The sequence below is a fragment of the Toxotes jaculatrix genome, chromosome 17, assembly GCF_017976425.1.
Source record: "Toxotes jaculatrix isolate fToxJac2 chromosome 17, fToxJac2.pri, whole genome shotgun sequence".
NCBI lineage: Eukaryota > Metazoa > Chordata > Actinopteri > Toxotidae > Toxotes > Toxotes jaculatrix.
The window spans coordinates 5,889,668-5,910,532 of record NC_054410.1 but is presented as its reverse complement, the minus strand read 5'-3'; the positions used below and the strand labels follow the sequence as shown (position 1 = coordinate 5,910,532).

Sequence of the window (20,865 nt, the reverse complement as noted above, 5' to 3'; positions counted from 1 at the left end):
TTTCCATGAAATGTGGTGCAGACAGTCTTGCCCCCCCTCGGGATTAAATTTAAAACTTGTGGTGATTCATTGACTTTTTGTGTAGCATCAGCATCAGGTTAAACTTTCAATTTGTCCATTACTTTGGTTTATGACCATAACCTGTAAAACCAATAGCATTTCTAGATTAGTTTTATTTATATCTCCCCAGTGTGTCAAACTATACATTAAATCTGGTTCTGTGTGAAACTATAGGAGCAACAGACTTTTTCCTTCAGCTCAAAGAAACCCTCACTAGACTGTGTGTTTACATCCTAAAGGGAAAACCCAAGCCAGCCTTAATGCAATATCCTGAGCAGCTCCTGCACATAAGGGGGCCTGACTCCTGGAGAAATTTGATCCCGCATTGGGCCCTTTAAAGGAATATGGGATGAGTCTGTTGAATGGAGCTGTGAGCGAGTCCCGCTGAAGTCTGCGCTCCAGAGAAAGCCAGAGGACAGCAGCGGGGACGGGGGGCGACACGAGACAAGAAAACACCGAAGAGAAATGAATGAGAAGTGAGAGCGAGGAGAAAGTCGACGGAGCGAAGAAGAAGTTATGAGCCGAACTGCGAATTACCGGGGAAGGTGTCCGTGAGCGGAGAAAGCCGACTGAAGGGGGGGGGTAGACAGACAACAAAGTCACAAGGTAAAGTAGCTGTGAGGGGCTCCGCTGTAGGAGCACCGATTTATCTCTTTGCTTTTGCACGTTTACGCACTGATTTTGATGCACATGCCAAAGACGCACCAAAAAAGCACCGCAGCTGTAGCTCTGTATTTTGAGAGATGTCTGATGCTTGAACTGCTTTTTTTTTTTTTTTTGCTGACTTACGGTTTTACGGTTGCTACTATTCTCCTAAGCAGAGCGCGTCCGGCACACCTGTTCCTTGTGGCCTTTTTTGGACAAAATCCTGGCCACCGCTTGCCCTTGGAGGAGCTCTAACAACATTTATTAAAGCTATTTTAAGTCTGTAGTCCGAATTTGAAATGGGACTGGCGCATTTATGCGTGCCACACCTGCACAGCCTCTGGTAACGCGTTAGATTACAGCCCGCAACGTACATTTGTGCATCTGGAGAAGTCTTAATGGTCCGTACTGCTCCATACATCATTCTGACTCCTTCAACAGCAGCCAAAGCTGTTATATAACACCTTCCCTAGATAAAACATGAACAGAAGATATATATACTCTGTCATACTCTGTATGGTTAGGGGTGTCTTTCGCTGTAACTCATGCCATTTTTCCAAAACATATCCTTTCTCCATGCCCTGTAGGAGACTTAAAAGTGTATGTGTGCAGGACAGGAGAGCTGCAGAGGTAGATGTTTACACCTCAGCACAGAGGAATGTCAGGGCCTGTATTTAAAGCTGAGACTGATAATGAGTGTGGTCAGTTTGTTGAGGCCTGTCATTAACCTGCGCTGGGAGAGAGCTGCAGTTTTGTTTGCTGGCAAAGGTGGGAGGAGGAGAGGATGTGGAGGAAAGAAGGAGGGAAGGAAGGGAAGAGGGAGGAGGAGGGTGGGAAAGGTGCTGCAGGAGGAGAGGGAGGATGGAAAGTGAGAAGTGTTGGAGGAGGAGAGGTGAGGCAGATAGAAAGAGGAGGAGGAGTAAGACAAGATAGATAAGAAGATAAATGGGGTGAGGATTAAGATGAGATATTCATAACTTAAAATGTAGGCTGAAGACTTGCATTGGCCTCCATAGTGTTTTAAATGTCTGACCTGAGTAATTGCTCAGTTGAAATTGCCCTTTGAGTTTGAATTATGGCAAGATAACAATAAAAACTAGGGCAAATGTTATTTATAAAGTTTTAAAACATTCTCCTTTTGCACCCATTGACATCAACCTCTGTTTTCTAAGAACAGGGTCAAAGGTTAAGAAATGTGAGGGTGCACTGAAGCTTTCCCTCCTGTATTTATAGGAATATGTCCCAGCTGTAGTTGTAAAATGGAACCAAAATAGTGAGGTACTAATTTAAACAAGTGTGAGGCCTGCTTGACCGGATGGGAGTCGACAGAGGTCCCCCTTTGTTAAACATAAGGGGCCACTGAGGAGTAGATAAAGCAATATTTAACACACCCATACTTGACTCCTCGTGCTCTCAGATAATTTGTCTTGGTCTCCTTTTGTACACACAGAGATCTGCCACGCTGACACGAATCTGCAGCGACTGACCCAGATTTACACACATGCTCCCGTGCTGTCTGATGGGAGTCTTTTTTATTTGAAGTGTGGGTGTGTGTGTGTGTGTGTGTGTGTGTGTGTGTGTGTGTGTGTGTGTGTGTGTGTGTGTGTGTGTGTGTGTGTGTGGGGCGGGGAGGGGGGGTGCCAAAATGGGGGGAAGCCAAGTTGGACCTCAGCAGAGACAACAACAGCGGGGATTTGAAATGTCTGGTGGGGATGATATCACTGAACCACCTAATCACTTACATCACCACAGCTGCATGCTCAGCAGTGTGTCAGTGTGTGTGTGTGTGTGTGCGCGTGCGCACATATGTCTGTTTCCAATCTATTTCTGTGTGTATTGCCATCTGCATCTGTCTGTGCTCTGGTAAGCGAGTGCTGAAGAGTTACGGCTGGACGGGGGAAGAGTGTGTTTGAATACGCGGTGATAAAGGACGTTCTAGTCAATGGAAGGGCTGACTTGAGATTTGAACACGTGCTCCCTGCATCCTCTGAAGAGCAGCACACGCCCTCGATGCTTTTACTGTACGAGAAATGGCAAAGGTGCAGTCGCACAGCTAGAAGAAAAACATCGCACGCCGTACCCTTCCAAACAATTTTATGAAAATCCATGATATCTTCCACATTTTGAATAAAAGCTCTCCGTGCTGGACATCAAATCTCGCTCAGTGTGAGGAATAATGCAGTATAACTGTCAGTGCAGTCAGAGGAGAGCGGTTGTCGGCGGCGGCCGCTGTACAAACTGTCCTGCTGGGATCTTTGCGGTGGTGTTTCCATTCAGTCGTCTTCCCCAGTGTTTGCTCTGGCTGCGGCCGTGTGCAGGCTCTTGCAGCTAGATGGAAGTAGAGAAGCTCTCAGGGCCTTCGTGTCTGTCTGCAGCCAGGACAGGACTCACCGTTACGGGCTTCAGCTCTCTCTTGCACCTCCTCGCCAGCCCGCTTTGGGTGGCCCAAGCATTACCAAACATGGATCTACCATGCCCTGCAGATCCTGGAAAGCTTACTTTTGTTGTCTTCACTTTTTTTTCTTCTCCTCTCCTACCTGAATGTTTCCAACATTGGCATGTAGCAGACAGACAAGGTTTTGCAGAACAGAATAGCATTTATCAGATCATGTATGACAGTAGACCCAGTGGAAAATGGTCTAGGTGGTGTTTCTATAAACCGTCCCAGAGGGTTAGCATCGTCCTACGTTACTCCCACACACACATTCTTGACAGGATGGTGTTTTCAGGGTGGATTTTATCTTTACACACACTGATGCAGTGAGCTGAGAGGAGATTTGGCCTTCTGTAACCTCTGATTGCCTTCCCAGCTCTTCCTGCTCAAAAGAAAGTTTAACTTTGCACTTGCTGATTATTCAGTATTCATTCCTGGCACCGGCTGGCATGAGCTGTTACAACCCCTCCTGTGTCCAACAAGTAGTGAGTGCTAAAGGAATTGTTCCGGGGAGAATCAGCATGGCAGTGCTGAGAGTGTTTAACCAGCAAATGGCTTGTTTACACCCAGCTGTTATAGCTCCTGGTGGAGGGCCTGGCCTCCTCTGTCCTGGCTTGCCCCAGTGTGTCTCAGCAGAGCCTATTCAAACTGACTGGTTTCCCCTCTTCCCCATGCCAGCGTCCTGCTTTACTTGACCTTCATACTCTCCAGTCTGTCCCAGAGAGAGAGGCAGACGTCGGTAGCTGGACCTTGACTGTCCAGCCTGGGTACAGCGGTCGGCTGGCAAAACCTCCACATGCATGACTTCTGTAATTTGTTTGCTAGGCCTGTATTTATGAGCATGCTAATTGTAGGGAGCGCCATGGTGCAGTTATAGTTGCTGGACTTTGAACGTCTGCTGTTCTGCTGACAGTGTCTGGCTGCATTTTGAGTCTGTCTGTCTTTCTGTTTGAGTGCTAAAAGCTTTTCTAACTTCCTTGAACTTGCTTCGGTTTTATTTTAACTTAATGATATGTAAAATTTCTCTCAAAATCTCACAAACGCTCCCGTGAATTATAACCCCAGAGCTGATTGTTATGGCTACTCTTATCTCAGGATAATCAGGTTTTTATTGAGTTCGCACAGTAGGGCCTTAACCTTTGTGAATGAGTATCCTGCCAGAGAAAAATAGCCACTAGTCAATCCTCCTCAGGTAAAAATAACTTCAGCGCCCCAGTTTCCCACATTCAGGCCCTCGGCCCATTCATTCTCACACATTCTTTCCTCCTTTCTTTGCCGAGGCGAGCTGACGGCCCACCTCTCTAGCTGTGATGGGACTGTCATGCAGAAAGACACTATTGTGCCGCTCAGGATCTCGTTTCACTCCTGCCTTGTAATTAAGAAGGGATTGCATGGCTAGCGAGTTGTGGGGGGGGTCGGGGGGTGGGGGCAGGGGATTGGGTTAGTAGGTAATTTGGCTAAAAAGCAGAGCACTGACCTGCTTTGTGGCTGGCAGGCCTGGGAGCCGGCACGCATGAACCCAACTCCCCCACTGACACAGGGCCTCCCCGCTGAGGTTTTGTTCAGTGTGTGTGGGCATGCGGAGAACGCGGGAACTAAAAGGAAAGAAGGTTTCGGGCAGTGGTGAGCTCTCTAAGCTGTGTGTTTGTGTATAAAACGTGTATGTTTGATCAGTTAGTGTTTGCAGAACATGTTTCTCTGTGGTTATGTGTCACAGAGCAGTGCAGAAAGTGAGAGGAAGTTTTCATTAACTTCGTGTTATTGTGGACTCATCATTAGGGTTTGCTTTACTCACATTTCCTGCCTGAATCACGGGAAGTGCGGTCAGCGAGAAGGTTAACTTGTTTTTTTTCTCTTGAGCTATAAATGAAAACAGAAGCTTTATCACTTGAAGAAAGACCATCACAGGATTATTTCTGCATCTGAGGTTATATATAATTGGCTGCCTATTATTGAGATTTACAGTTAAAGTTAATACATTATACTCCTAACAGCAAATGCAAGCCATACAGACATGAAGTTTTAAATAGACTTGTTTTTTCTGTCTTTCAGTCCAGTCTGAGTCCAGAGGCAGAGCTCTGAATCCTCGCCATGGCCGATGTGCTGGAGAGCGGCGGGTCAGGAGCTGTCGGAGCGGTCAGCGTGGATTGGCAGAAGCGCTGCATTGCTCTGGAGATGCAGCTGCTGAGGTTCCGGCTTCAGGCGGGGAAAATCAGAGAGCTGTTGGCAGAGAAGGTAAGAGGGAACAGCGTCACGGGTTGTATAGCGAGCAGAGGCTGAACACTGAAGCTGTGTCTGAAATCACTCATACTTTACGCCATGGTGTGCTGATATTCCAGACAGTTATAAATTCAAAGGCATTTAGCCCTGACAGATGTAGAGTCACGTACTGGAATCCATTAGTGTACATGCCATGGACGTTTCTGTCCCATTGTATGACTTTTCAGGAAGACTATACCTTTACATTTACATTCGATAAGAAAAGCAGGTGCAAAAGCAGCTATATAAAAGAGCTGCCCGACCCTACAACCTCTCGTCTGACCATCAACTTTTCTCCACTGTAATCCTCATCCACAAAACTGGGTCCCCACTTAGATAGATAGAGGGATTTATATGCGAGGATGTGTGGCACGGGTGTATAACACCACACGGGAAAAGAGAAGATGTTTAACTACGCAACGTGTCACATGTTTTGCCTGATGACTTGAGTTGAATATGAGCTGAATGTGTAGCCATTTGAACCATGTTACTACTGTGGAAATTAGATTTAAGCTTGTCATCCTGCTTTCATCTGCAAAATAAGACGTGCCGCTAGATGTTCTGACTAACGGGATTCAGATCTCACTGCCCCATCATCATCATCCTCTTCTTCTTCTTCTGGCAGTGTCTTTAACTGTTTTTTGCATGAGGAAACAATTAAATCATGTGAATCAGTTAGAAATACAGGTGTGGATGACTGTATGTTTACGTGTGTGCGCAAAGACAGATGAGATTACTCAGCTTATTTGGTAAACACTTGGTCCACTCATTCTGTGTCATCAGAGGTTGGATATAGTTTCAGCCAAAATGAATATTTAGGGTTTAACTCATCACTTCTGGTGCTTCCCCTGACGTTGGGGGGAAATAACCGCAAGCCGTCGGCCAAATGCTTGTAAAGTTGTGGCTGTTGTAAAGCCTGACTACCAGACACTTTGGAAAGTAATCAACTGTCATCAGGAAACTCGGTCCAGTTCTGAAGATTTGTTGGTAAAAGAGTGGAAATGTTTGGATTAGAGAGAGGAGGAATGAGCTCAGTAGCAGAAAAACTGTTCTCCTGTCTTGACTTTTCTGCAGTTTTCAGTCGGTTCCTTTGTAACCTTACAAGTGGCCCTGCCTAATAGACTCAAAACAGCTTGGAGCTGCTTTTGTTTGGAGTGTCACAGTGGTTCACTTTCGGTATCATCTCTGGTTCTGGAGCGGTCGAGTGGTTCATTCAGTCAGTCAGCAGGATGTTTACAGTCCAAACATAACCCGGTGGCTGATAAGAGCTGGACGACTCCCTGCTGTGTCCTCTGTCAGGTTCTGTTAGGCCAGTCCATGCAGCACACTTACACTCTCAAACACACACACTCTTACTAATATTTATAACTCTGACAAAGTGAAAGAAAGTAATTGATAAATGGTTCTACTATAATAATCACACAAACAAGGGGATTTTTCACAGACTGGCAGGCTAAAAGCTCTTGTAACTTATTATGGATCTGTAAAATATAAATAAAAGACTTTTCACAGGATAAAGTTGGTGGTGTTTTATGAAACCAAACGAATCCTGCACATGGTCACTGAGAAATAACCCTGAAATCAGCATTTATCTTTGATTATTGTGCAAAACTAAAGATAACTGCTCCTACACTGCTACAGTAACTACTGTAGCAGTGATGAAATGGTGTATGCAGGACGAATGCATCAGTCGCTATTGATTTTATTAGAGGGAAATTATTTAGATGATGTCACCATTATCCCATAACCGCTAATAAAGCCATTAGATGCAGCATTCCATGCCTTATTAAAAAAGGGATGCAAACCTTGTGCGAACACACTGTTAGTGCATACTGTTAGCTCCTCATTTTGAAAATAGACTACTTACTTTTCTTTCTCTCTCTGTAAAAACACACATTAGTACAGATCATACACAATATTTACTGTTAAATGTTCCTTTTGGCCACTTTGCCCAGAACAGTAGATCCAGTTTCTGATTCATCTCTACGTTTTCTTTCACACCATCTCTCATAAACATACATGCAGGCACACTTTCACACTCACAGTGCTGAGCAGGGTTTAAGTGCAGGCCCGTGCTGCTGAGTGTGTATTTTTTTTTTTTTTTTTTGGTTGGGGTGGAGGGGGCGCTGAGTGACTACCATTCCGTCATGTTATTACTGTTTGGAAAGACTGCTTCACGCTCTTCATCTCCTCTCTTGCCAAGTTAGGAGTGTTTTACACATTGACCCACTTTGGTATGGAAAAACATGAAAAAAAAAAAAAGCTGACGTGGTTGCCTGTGACATGGCATTTATCTCCTAGCTGAGTGAGAGTGAGGGAGAGGAGAGAGAGAAGGAGATGCCCCGTTTGCCTTGTGAGGAGTGTAACAGGACGATTACTCTGTTTAGGAATTAGTTTGAGTTTTTACAGTGGGTTGGGAGTGTGGAATCGACGGCTGTCAGCTGTTAGCCTATAAAAGCTGAAACTCCCCCTTATAGAAAAAAACGCTGAAGGGCAGATTGGAAAAGTGACCAGTGAGAATATTTGGTTTACTTTTGGCACAAAACTGACACAACCTGGGGATCACTCATTTTAGCAGGATTCATCCTCTGGGGACCATGAATATGAGATATTTCAGTCTGCACCAAACTGGTGGACCAAAAGCCCAACATTGCCATGCTGCTAGCATGACTAAGATTATACTTGAAATATTTTAAGATGTTTTAAAAGCTTAAAAAGAGGCCACAATACAACAGCACTGCACAAGATTCAATAAACTACACTGACGAGAAAATAATGCCTTTACAGTTACAACCGACTCGCCTCATCACAAAACTAGACAATATTTCAAACAAATGAAAACATCCAGAATCCAGTAAATAACAAATCTAAACCACAGAGGAGAGCGATGAGGTTTACTAGTATCAGAATCAGAGCTTTGTGGAATTAAACCCAGAAACTTTGGTTCAGAGTTTCATTTGCTTTCCCAGAATATAGAAATACCTTATTCAGAGGAATTTTTAAATTGGGTGGTATCCCCACTTCAAGGTTTCCTTTCATTACTTGGCTAATCTAATACTGGACAAATTAGATTAATCTCCTCCATAAGCCTCACGTGGCCCGAGCAGCAAAACACTGCTATTTGACTCAGGCCAGTGGTATCAGTCAGTGACGAAGACTGCAGAAAGATCATTAGGTTCACGTTTGTGTGTATAAATATTTATTTCCATGAGCGGATTTGTTTGGATCAGCTCCTTTTAATAGTTCAACTGCCTAAGTCTGTGTTTCATGTTAAGGCTTTGCGGCTCTTTGTGGTCTTAATTTAACTCTTTAAGCATTTTATTTCTCTTTCCTTCATCTGCTCACTCTTACTTTCATTTTTGACCAGTGGTTTTAAACATTTAATGACTGAAACATTGGATATAAGAGTTAATGATTAAAGTCGAGATGCAGGTGGTTCACTCAGTAAACAGATACTTCCTGTTTCACTTTCTGTACGATGTAAAATAATGCTCTTTGTGACCAGTGTTACTGATGTGTAACATAATCAACCATAATCAAGCCATCAGGAAAATTAGATGTGGGCAATCTGATCAGATCTCAGTCAGCCAGTTTCTGTTAATGACAATAAACAGATATTTAGCTGTGACAGATCTGTTAGCTGCCTGAGAAGCAGATGATCTGCCGTCTGTAGCCTGCTCTCATCTTATCTCTACCTCCCTGGAGACAATCAGTCCCTCTGAAATTCCTCTCTAAAGCAGAGAGAGACAGCACCCTACTTCATTTACAAGATTAGAGCATCAAAAAAAAAATGAAGCCATTCAAATTAAGATTTATTTTTTTTGGGATAACAATCAAGGTCTTTGGAATAGAAGAATAAGCAATGACAGGCTTTAAATACACAGACAATACTTGTTAGTGAGATCAAGTCATTGTTGGTTTCATGGGATTCTTTGAAATAAGAGTTAAGATAGTGTAAAGGCACTTTTATCCTTTAAGGGAACAACTGAAACTGCTGATATGTGGCTCTGCGAAACATGACCCCCATCTCATCCATTTTCAGCCTTCTCAACTGCAGAAGTTAGTGTGTTGCACTGTGCCCTGACAGATGCTGGATAGCAGACATAGTTGTCTCACGCCTGCTCAGCAACTCAGGCCTGAAGAGTTGAACTCTGCAGTGCCTGAACAGCCAGAAACAGACTGACACCACTATCTGATAGCCTGAAGAAGCCATTTTACCATCTGATTGCTCAGACTGAGAAGGAACTCAACTCTACTTTTTGCTTTAAAATGTATATCCACACTATATAGCCATATACTGAGTCATCTGTAATCTGAGCACAACACGCTGTTGAGAGTGTGAGAAAATCAGTTATCAAGAGATCAAAGACATTTTAACAGTTATCTAAAAGTTACAGATTAATGGTCTTTAAATTAAAGATCAGAAATATTTAGGAGCCACTCATATATGTTATTTTCTCATCTTTCTACCCAGCTGCCAAAAAATTGCCTTAATGATCCTCTTTGATCCCTGTTGCAAAGCTAAAGCTGTTCTCCGCATAAAGTTTGCTGGAACAAAGTTTCAAGAGGCCCGATATCACAGCAGTCTCTCTTTTGAACTGAGTGACTTCAAACACTTACGCTGTTCCTTTTAACGTAGTACTCTCACTTTAATGAAGTAAATTTATGACTGTAGGCCCAGCTCCTGGTATACACACCCGCTCTGTTCAGGCTTCTGTTTCGGCCTCACGCTCACAGTGCCGGCTTGCTCACGCTTTAATCCAATGCCTCAAAGTTCAACCACCTCCACCTCCTGACCTCGAGCTCGTCCTCCAAATGAGATATGGCAGCTTTTGAGGCTGTTTGATGGCTTCCTCTGATGACCACTTCTCGCATCTGTCCAACACTGTGACCTCTGAGGCACTTTATATTCACCTAAAGTGCCTGCTTGCCTATTTTTGTTTCTTGAATGAAGAACAAATGGTGTTTGCTCTTCTCTGGCGGAAGCTCGGTAAAACCTTTGACTCACGACAGAAGCTTTTGACCTTGAGGTGAGGAGTCATCCAACCACTTACCATCAGCCTCCGCCCACGCCTGCCCCTGCAGATGCGCTCTGGCTTTAGTGAGTGTTAATCTGGCTGCGAGGCAGCATTCAAATATTGTGAGTAGTGGATTCTGGGAATGACGGGGCCTTTATGGAGGTGACGTGAACGCAGAGAGAAAGACAAAGGAAGAGGAACAAAGATGACAGGAGGAATTCAAATGCATCTCCCAAGCAGAGTGAATCCATTAGTATATTTGCTCTCCTTTCAACTGGGTCACTGAACTCAGAAGGAAGGGCGTCCTGTGTGGAACTGGTGTGTGTGAAAGCATTTGGGGGTATTTTTGCGCATGCACTCATGTCCGTGTGTGTGTGTGTCTGTGCGTGTGCACTTGCAGATGTGTGCATACTTGCAGGATGGGCAGTGTTTGCCTTTGAAAGCATGAGCATGCATGCTTGCACAAAAGGTGACGCAAGCTTGTGCACACACATACGAGCATTCTTCTATCACACTGTTGTTTGACCAGTACTAGTGGGAAAGATGTTCAGCTTGCTCTGAGGGCCTCTCCACTGTGTCTACAGTATCTCTGTGCCCTTCTGCTTAAAGTGCCACTCCTTTTACAGAAGATTATCCTGCTGCTGCTTCTCTCTCTTTCTCTGATTCGGCTGATGTTTGACCCTCTTTTATGGTGAATTCATAATGCCTTTCAGTTTTCTTTCTCAGACACTTTTATTCATGCATTCCTGATTCAGCAACATTTTGTTGATCAGAGAAGTTTTCCTAACACGGCTAGTCTGTTAAAACTTCCCAGTACATTAATCTTTTAAATGTCTTCCCTATGGCAATAGTGATTATGAAGGATTAAGTGTGTCTTCACGTGTGTCTGTAGGTGTGTGTGTGTGTGTTGACAGACTTCTGGCTAGGTGGTCTATCTGTCTAACATGGCCTTTTGTAGTAGGTTAAAGGATGTGTCTTGCCAGGACCTGTAATTCTAAGCTGTATGCGTATTAAATGTAACTGTTGTGGAGCAGAGGGAGTCCAGCAACTTTTAGGAGTTCAGGATTTTCCTATGAGCAACCCCTAACCCCAGCATCCCATACAGAGACTGACTGAACCATGCTAACCTCTTCTGTCTCTGTCACAGATGCAGGAGCTGGAGCAGAGGGTGACAGAGGCTGACCAACGGGCTGAGAGTGCTGAGAAACAGGTAGAGGGCCAGTTCTCACCCTTCCTTCATCCTTTGTTGTAATTGCATTAGTTCATGCTATATACATGTCCCTGTACAAATAAACATTAAACAAATGCCTTAATAAATTAAGGATAATTAGACTTTGTTAAAACGTGGCATTATTTTCATAGCCATTGTTCCTGCTGGGATCAGGGATCTGCAGATTTGGGATCCATAAAGTCACATATATAGTTGGATTTTGTGTTTTTTTTTTTTTTTTTGGATAACTAACCACTAATTAGTCAACCTTTGATGTGCCTTAACAAAAGCAGAGTGCGGTTTGAGGATAAGAAACCTCATACATATCACACATACTCTGTTTCTCTTGCCGCTGGGCTTAATTTCTGATTTGCTGTCATCACTGGCTGTTCCAGGTGTTTACTGTAGGTGGTAATTTAATTTCGCCCTTTCTCTAAAAAAAGAAATACCTAAGGGCTTAGAAACCTTTTTTCTCACCAGAGCTGGCAAAAAGTATCCTCCGTGTTTTCTCCTTGGCTTTGTCTCCTGCCCATCAAAACTAAACGAAGCATGCAAATTTGAGCTGTCTTTTGGCCGTGCTCGTGCATTCACTCCTCTAATTATCCATTTCAGATCCACGTCATGGAAGAAAAGCTGAAGTCTGCAAACGTACAAACCAGCGAATCAGAGAGCTCGTTGTACAGGAAGTATCAAGACCTGACCAATCAGGTTCAAGAAAAAGATGCTGCGATAAAGAGATTAGAGATGCAGCTGGAAAAACAGGTATGGACGGAGCCCTCAGATAAAGAACAGAAATGTCCATTTATGTTCAAAAAATGTAGGTTGAACTGATCCACACACCCTGTTTTCTCTGACTACAGATATTAGTCAGAGCCCAGGAGGCAAAAATTATTGAGGAAAAGGCTGCGAAGATTAAAGACTGGGTCACCTTTAAGCTTAGAGAGGTAAGCTCAAACATGTATAGGTGTTCCCCTGACTGAAGTCAGAGCCTCTGGGAAAGCCCTCACCCTGCTGAGAGACATTATCTATGTTTATATACTTAAGTGTTATCTGCAAAGTGTTGGAGAATATGAAAAGGCTTGTTTATAAATAACAACGTATGCATCTCTGAAACTGAGCAGTCATAAAATAAAAAAAATAATAATTGACGTATATGGATGCTACCGACTGCTCTGGCTTGTGTTTTATTATATATATTGTATGTGCCATGTTGCAGATGGAGCAAGAGAACCAGCAGCTGAAAATGGCCAACTTGAAGCAGACGGAACAGATAATGTTGCTGCAGGACAAACTGCAATGTGAGTACAGTGTTTAGCAAACTACACTATCAACATCATGATTTTATCTGATATAAACTGATCTTCACATCTAACTCTCAATAAGAAAGAAACAAAAAAACATTTTGATTCAAAGGACGAACTCATCACGCACTGGACATTCCCAGTGGTCTGGTTCAAAAGGAACTGAGTTTCTAGTGTTGTCTTTCTCTTCTAGCACTCTTAGAGAAACCTGCATCCTCAGGATCCCCTGCCACCTCCCCTGTAATGGATACCCACCTGGTGCCCAACAGCCCGCTGTTTCCTCCCAGCTGCCCCGGCACACCACCTGCCCAAGATGACAGCTGGAGACAGACAGGTCCGCGTGCTGCCGCCTCTAATATGAAGATCTCGCCAACAGGTGCGCTGCCCTCAGTTCATTTATCTTGGGATGGGTGGCAGGAAGCTTTTGAAGTGATGTTTCAGTCAAGATGGGCTGATCACATGACAGGAACAGAACCAGTAATGAAGGAGTGAACTCAAGGAGTTTTTGTTTGAATATTTCTTAAACATAGGCACATAGGCTGGTTTAAATCTAATTACACCAAATTCTCTCCCCTCTCAGATGTGAAAAGGCCTCCTGAGCAGGTCAGTATAGGGATTTGCCTCGGAGACCTTGATGCTCTCTCTCAGGGCCGGAGCAGGGAGGGTCCCAGCAGCCCTGTTTCCATCAGTAGACCAGAGCTCCCAGTATGCGCAGAGGGTCAGGCGGGTTGCTCAGACAGGGACAACTCCTCTGATGAGCTCAACAGCAAATTCCGCTCTCAGTGCCTTCACTCGTCTTCATCCTCTTCATCTTCATCCTCCGCTTACGAGATGGCCCACGGATCAAGCTCCCAAGAGTCGTCCATCAGAATAACACCCAAAAGCCCGCTTCTGTCGCGCTCCCCCTCTACCAACAACCCCTTCCCCAATCCTCCCCAGCCTCTGGTTCACCAGTCAGGCACCAGCATGACGTTACCCAAAGTACGGACCCCGCTCACCCCCAGAGACAGCATCCAGCTGGTCAAGAAGCACTACAGCCAGCCGCAGCCCAGCCTGGACAGACTTCACCACCTCAATGTTAACATAGACATCATGACACCATCCTCCACCTCCTCCACTCTTAAGAGCACTGGCACTACCACCTCGCCCTTCTCTCAGGTTGTGGAAGAAACAGATATTGATGATGGGCTTCCTGACAGCATGGACGGGGTGGTGGAGGGGTCAGGATCAGAGGAGTCATCCCGGGATGGAGTCTCCTTTGTGGGGCTTGCAGAGGAGCTGGAGCGGTTGGATCCAGAAATTCTCAAGCCACCAACGCCTCCTTTACACCGCTTCCCTTCATGGGTATGAGATACCAAATTTATCAATTCAGCTTCTGCATGTTTCCTGTATTATTTTCTGCTCTTAAAGACTTATCTGTCAGCATGAGCGATTCAGTAGGATCCATTTATCTTTTTTTGTTTCTGTCACTGCCCAAAGCTCAGGTCTTAGAAACCATTAGACATTAAATTAGTTTGACATTTTACATGTATTTGCTTTCTTGGTGAAGGCAAGATGAGAAGATTGGTACTGATCTCACATCTGTAGTAAATATGAGGCTAACACCAACAGCCGCTTAGCTTAGCTAAGCACAAAGACTAAACACAGGGGGAAACAGTTAGCCTGCCGCTGTCCAAAGGTGAAGAAATCCACCTACAACACCTCAGAGAGGAAATCTAATCTAAGAAAGCAAATAAATGTACTTTCCAAAATGTCAAACTACTACTTTAAAGATTTATTTAGCTGAGATCTTGATGCCAAAGTGTTGTACTGTCTAAAAGTGTTTCACAATGATGTTTTTAAGTGAAGTGAAGAGGAAAATTTCTGACTGTGTGTGGGGTTTTTTTTGCTCTCTACAGGAGAGTCGTATCTATGCTGTGGCCAAGTCAGGAATGAGAGTATCAGAGGCCAGTCCTGGAGCCAGGGGCCCTGGACGAGGTGAGTCTCCTGCAGCCAGAAACTAGTCATCCACTACACTAATATTTCTGCTGTTACAATGAAGCAATCAGAATCCAGTTATATTCACTACAGTGCAGCAAGGAAGAGTAAAAAGCCATTTTTTGGTGTGTAAATCTGTGTGTGCGCTCGTCTGTCTGTGTGTGTCCGTGTGAGCCTGGGTGGTGTTGCTTGTGGCGTGGGAGATGAGTCAGTACTGTGAAGTGACATGTCATTCAGCTGATGCTTAAACTGCTGTTGGGGGGTGAGTGTGGTCTGTTTGGATCTGTCATTGCTGCCTTTGATGTCACTTCCTCTGACCCGAGGCTCCACACACCTGTGCAGATGTGGGCTTTTGAGGAGCTGAGGTAGAATATGAGAGGAGGGAGGTTTAGACGAGCAGAGGGAGAGGCTGCTTTTTAATCAGCTGCAATGAAAGGACGTGGTCAGGGTGTAATTACTGCTGTGCTTTCTGTCCCGACATCATCCATTTTGTCAGGTTGCCGACAGTGAGGTTTGACAGCACTCTGACTATCGAATTTCCTGACTGCCAGGTACATGTAGCTCACTGCCTAACGGCTGTTGTGGATTAAGTCATAGCTTGCTCAGCTTATTCAGCTTCCTCTCACATTTGTGCCTTTAGGTGCATCTGTTGTTAAGGGATTTTGATGTCTGGCAAAAATAAATACCGTGAACAAGTTGCACTTTGTTCTTTCGCCAGCAGTTACTTCAAAAGCTGTGGTGCTGTTTCCAGTGTGTGTGAAATTAAAGTGGATTCCTTTTACAAATAAAAACATAAATTTACAGATATCACAGATGTCCTCTGCCTTGTTTGGTCTGGTATGACCAGTAGCTTATGTTGCCTAATGTGAGCTAATATTAGCAAACTTTAGATAAACAACGTTACAGAGTCAGTTTACTGACTGTAAGACTTTTTTTAATTTAAAATTTAAGACTTAACATTATTCTGTAATAATAATTGAATAACTGTTTTCCTGTTTATGTTGCAGGGTCCAATTTACCCCAGTATCCAGCGGCAGGTCCGTTCACCCAGTTGATCTATAAGAATATTAATGTACCAGTCTACACCACACTGAAAGGGGTGAGTGAAATGTTCTTCATTACTGAGAGCAGACGGTGTGGCAGGATCTGTGCTTTTCTTTCCATGCAGCTTGAAGAAAAGCTTGTCATAGCTGTAAACATCAGCCCAGTTTTCGTCTGTTTCGCCTTACTGTACTCTTTGAATTATTTGTCTCAGAAAGCCACTCAGATCAGCAGTGTACCTCTACCCGATGATGACTCTGGGTCAGAGGACGACAGCAGCTCTCTGGCCAGTTTACGGACCTCCATCCTGAGCCCGGACAGGAAGGGCAGCGTCCCTGGCAGCCCGCGTGCCGTCAAGAGAGGTGAGGGTTTTACATTACGGTGTAGGTTCAGAACAATGAAAACAAACTGATATAGCATAGTGTGACAGTAAAACATTAACTATAATTGTTTGGAGGAGCACCGTTCTGTCTGACATTTACCATTCATGCACAGAGAAATCCAGCATAAAAGAGGCAGCAATATGATTTTTTTTCAGTGCAACGTAATGGTATGCAGTTGCAAGTTGCTGCATTATAAGTATAAAAAGTGCCAGCAGAAAAAATAATGATACTGCTAAAGGGAAAGCAAAGCTCAACACTCAGTGACTACAGATACTCAACTCCGAAGCTCACATAAAATAAATGCTGGAATGCCTTGAATATCACATACTGATGTGTAAGAGCCTGGATTTTCCATTTAAGAGCCTTCTGTCTTCAACCACCTGTTGCTTGCTGGCTCTCAAACAAGACATGTACAATTTATTTCCCATGCTTCAACAACTTCCAGTAAGTCTTTCTTACTACACCTTTTTTTTGTGTGCCATCTTCTGTTCACCCAGGTGTGTCCATGTCCTCCATAAGCTCCGAAAGCGACTATGCCATTCCTCCTGATGCCTACTCCCTGGACAGCGATTACTCAGAACCAGAACATAAAGTCCAGCGGACCTCCTCCTACTCCTGTGAAAGCACTGGGCCTGTGAGTAAAGTCCTCTTTGGCCTGTGCTACTCAACAGTCAGAATGGCCAAAGAAAATAATCAGCCAGTTTAAATCCACACAAAATGCAAAAATCTAAATAATAAAGAAATGTTAAAGATGCTCAGATATTACATATAGCTATGGTATGATCTATCTGTGTATATGATTCTATTGCTATATGACTATGTGTTTCTGTGTTAAGCAGTTATTCTATACTTATTGTAGCAGACATGTAATTTCTTATTTCAGATGAAGTAGCTGCACATTCTGATTCAGATTTTTGTTTTAATAAAATGCCTACGGTAATCTAGCATAAATGCAAAAGCTTTTCTGTGCTGTTCGTGTCTGTAGGAGATGCTGGAGAAGTCTGGCTACCTGCTGAAGATGGGTAGTCAGGTAAAAGCCTGGAAACGTCGCTGGTTCATCCTGAGGAATGGAGAGATCCTCTACTACAAATCTCCTGTGAGTGTGTCTCGCCGTGGGTCTGCCTGCCTGTTTCCTTCTAAGGTTTTGCTGCCTGCACAGAAAACATTGCATGAATATTTCTAGATTTTATGTGTGTTTGAGTGCGGGTTAGCTGAAGTAAACGCACAAGTACCACCTCAACTCCCGGCTACTAAAGATGTACATTAACGCATCTCTGATCACTGCGGTTGCATTCTCCAGTGGGATTTTTGTATAATTAAGTAAAATGAAGACTTTTTTGTGTGCAAATGTTTGTTTTCAGAGTGACGTGATCAGGAAGCCTCAGGGTCAGATCGAGCTCAACTCGTCCTGTCGTATAGTACGTGGAGAAGGTGCACAGACATTTCAAGTAAGTGGAAAACATATCTCAGCTAAAGATCCCAAAGGTACTTAACACTGTGTAACAATAGTGAGAGACAAGCAAAGTACAATTTACGCTGCACATAGCGACTACCTTCTTCTACAGGCTATGCAGTGAATTGAAATTGGTAGTTGAGTTTTTATAGATCAACGATTTGAAAGAGTGTGGTATAAAAGAAAATAGAAAAAGACAGCTGTGAGAGTGCATACACAACTACACGCGCACCAACACTCTTATTATAGCTCTGCATCCCAGCAGAGCTTTACTGCTGCATACCAGAGAAGCAGCTTAAGATGACATCAGGTATAGCATTGGACAGGAATGTTTTCCTGGCTCTGATTCTGATCTCCTCTGACACGATGATGCTATCTCAGTCGACCTGGCTTAGCATTTTTCCCATATTTCTGCCTTTTCGTCTAATCAGTTGATTACAGAGAAGAAGACCTTCTATCTGACTGCTGATTCACCCAACATCCTGGAGGAGTGGATCAGGGTCCTGCAGAACATACTCAAAGTCCAGGCCAGCAGCCCGGTCACCGTGGAGACCACTGCCAAGCCCACCGTGAGAGGTTGGCTTACAAAGGTCAGGAGCCAGAAGTCGTGATCTGTCATTTAAACTTATCTTCAAATCTTACAGATTAGCCATTTGGGGAAATTCACTTATTGGCTTTCTGCTGAATGAATCTAAGCTGCTATCTTTAGCTTCGTATTCAACAGACTGGCGACTCTTCTCATCTAACTTTGAAGACATATTTGACATATTTATGTATAATATTAAAAGTTTATTGATAATTGACTGGGTCTATAAAATATTAGAAAACAGTAATAATGAGAATATACACTGACATCTTTAAATTGCTTGTTTAGACTTGGCAACAGTCAAAAACCTGAATGATAACACAGTTTACTATCATAGAAAACAAAGAAGAGCAGCGGGTCTTCACACTACAATAATAATAAGAAAGAGAACTTTATTTGCACAACACTTTTCTAACAAAGTCCTTTTAAAAAAAGACATTAGAAATGAGAGATTGTCTAGGAGATATAAAATCATGGAAGCCAGTTTTAATAGGTGATGTTTTAAAGAAAATATAGAAGAAGTGGTGAAGACTGTGATTATTTCTTTGCCCTGTTTCCTTTGCATAGCTGCAAGAGTTACAGGTTAGCCAGGCTAAGAGGATGCCTGAAATAACTCATTTTCAGGCTTAACGTCCTCTTTCAGACAGATATAGGAGTGTCTGTCACTGACGTGGGGAGGGTTTGACAGAGCACTCTTAAGGCAGATTCTTGAAAACACGTTTTCACGTTGGGACACGGCTTTAAGACCAGAGCTGCTGGAATTCTACAGAGCTCCTTCCCCCCCTTTTTCTCCCCCCGCCTCTCTCCCTGCCTTTCTTTAGCCAATGCCTGCCTGCTGGTAAAGTTAAGACACTTAAACATCTGACGGGTGTGTGTGATGGCTCTCTGACGGATGAGTGACAGCCTCAAGCAGAGATGATGGAGCCCACGTCCTCTCACTAACCCCCCAGCCCTCTTCCTGCGAGTCGCCTTTGATCTGCTGGTTATGACGTGATCTCAGTTCAGACAGGCGCTGCTGTGCCTCTCAGCACAGTTAACCCTGGTGACCCCGTTTGAAGGGATGCACAGCTGGCTTCATGTCGAAGGCATCCCCCTGTTACACCATCTCTCCATTTGTATTTCTAAGACTCTCTCAAAGAAGTCAGGTCCAGAGAGCGTTGCAGATGTTATAATTATCATCTGCGACTGCATTCCTGCTAAAAATGAAGTTGAAAGCAGCAGAAAAATCAGGGGTGGCTGGACTGTTTTCGTTTGGCAGGAATCAGTTGTTGCTTTGCTTTGGGACCCAAAAAAAAAAAAATCCAGCTTGGATTTTTAAACTGTTGTAGAAGTCACTGAAGCTAGTCTGAAATGATTTGCACACCCACACACTCCTGGGACATCTGCTGGTCAGATGTAGAAATCAGAAATTCCCTGACTAACATCTGTCAGGCTGTTTTTAAAAGCTGTCTGGTCTGAGTTTCAAAGAACACACACACACACACACACACACACACACACACACACACACACACACACACACACACACACACAAAATATATATGGTCTCATATTACTACTGTTTTGACAAATAGCCAGTTAGTCTTGGAAATGGTCCTGAAACTTTTCTCATACTTTTTTTTTTGCTGCTGTCTTTCTGTTTCAGGTCAAACACGGACACTCGAAGCTGGTGTGGTGTTCTTTGGTTGGAAAAGTCTTCTACTACTATCGCAACCAGGAAGACAAGGTTTACAAAACAAGTCTCTACCTACTCTTAACATGCTCTCACCTACTTTTAATTTTGTGGTTTTGTTCGCTTTTATTAAGATGTAGAGGCTTTAAAAGCACATTATCCTTAGCTGTTATTTTAATCTGTACAGAATATTAGACTTTTGATAAATAAAGGATGCGCACATACAGCTGTTAGCCAAGAAATAGAGGGATGTGAATTTAATATGTTACTTCATTCAAACACTTAAATTTATCCACATCAATATTTATAGAATTTATTTTTCTGCTTCAGTTGCCCCTGGGTCAGCTACAGATTCGGGAGGCGTCGGTACAGGAGGTGGATCGCTCCTGTGATTCAGATGAGGACTATGAAGCAGGAAGTCGAGGTTTCCTCTCCTCCCACTGCACCTTAGTGGTCCAGCCCAGAGACCAGAGTCCTACATACTTGCTCATTGGCACCAAGCAGGAGAAGGTACAGGAACAGGAAATGTCTTAATTAATCTTGAACTTTTATTCACCAAGAGAAACTGGATTCAAACCTGTTATTTGTTCACTGTTTGTGTCTTAATGAGTGTGTTTTATTCTATGCAGGACACATGGTTGTATCACCTGACTGTAGCAGCCGGCAGCGGTGCAACCTTCAAGGTGGGCACAGAGTGCGAGCAGCTGATTGGTAAACTCCTTGATGCAGAGGGAGACCCAGGTGAGAAATCTATATTCTACAGCAAGGAAGCTTCACTAGTATCCGATAAAGTCAGACCAGACGAGCAAACGTCTCTGGCTGGGCT

The 20,865-nt window shown here is 43.7% G+C and overlaps 1 protein-coding gene across 1 annotated transcript in view; it reads left to right on the top strand.

The window, feature by feature from the left end:
• Positions 1-440: 440 nt before the first annotated feature.
• Positions 441-20,865, top strand: part of plekhh1 (pleckstrin homology domain containing, family H (with MyTH4 domain) member 1) — a 28,242-nt gene continuing 7,817 nt past the window's right edge. The window contains exons 1-18 of the mRNA XM_041061494.1: positions 441-666; positions 5,192-5,374; positions 11,564-11,626; positions 12,239-12,388; positions 12,487-12,570; positions 12,843-12,924; positions 13,121-13,303; positions 13,508-14,271; positions 14,826-14,904; positions 15,912-16,003; positions 16,160-16,307; positions 16,826-16,962; positions 17,314-17,424; positions 17,690-17,776; positions 18,213-18,371; positions 20,013-20,093; positions 20,370-20,549; positions 20,669-20,780. Coding sequence (XP_040917428.1) covers positions 5,231-5,374; positions 11,564-11,626; positions 12,239-12,388; positions 12,487-12,570; positions 12,843-12,924; positions 13,121-13,303; positions 13,508-14,271; positions 14,826-14,904; positions 15,912-16,003; positions 16,160-16,307; positions 16,826-16,962; positions 17,314-17,424; positions 17,690-17,776; positions 18,213-18,371; positions 20,013-20,093; positions 20,370-20,549; positions 20,669-20,780 — 2,656 coding nt within the window. The 5' untranslated portion in view covers positions 441-666; positions 5,192-5,230. The remainder of the gene's footprint in view (positions 667-5,191; positions 5,375-11,563; positions 11,627-12,238; positions 12,389-12,486; positions 12,571-12,842; positions 12,925-13,120; positions 13,304-13,507; positions 14,272-14,825; positions 14,905-15,911; positions 16,004-16,159; positions 16,308-16,825; positions 16,963-17,313; positions 17,425-17,689; positions 17,777-18,212; positions 18,372-20,012; positions 20,094-20,369; positions 20,550-20,668; positions 20,781-20,865) is intronic.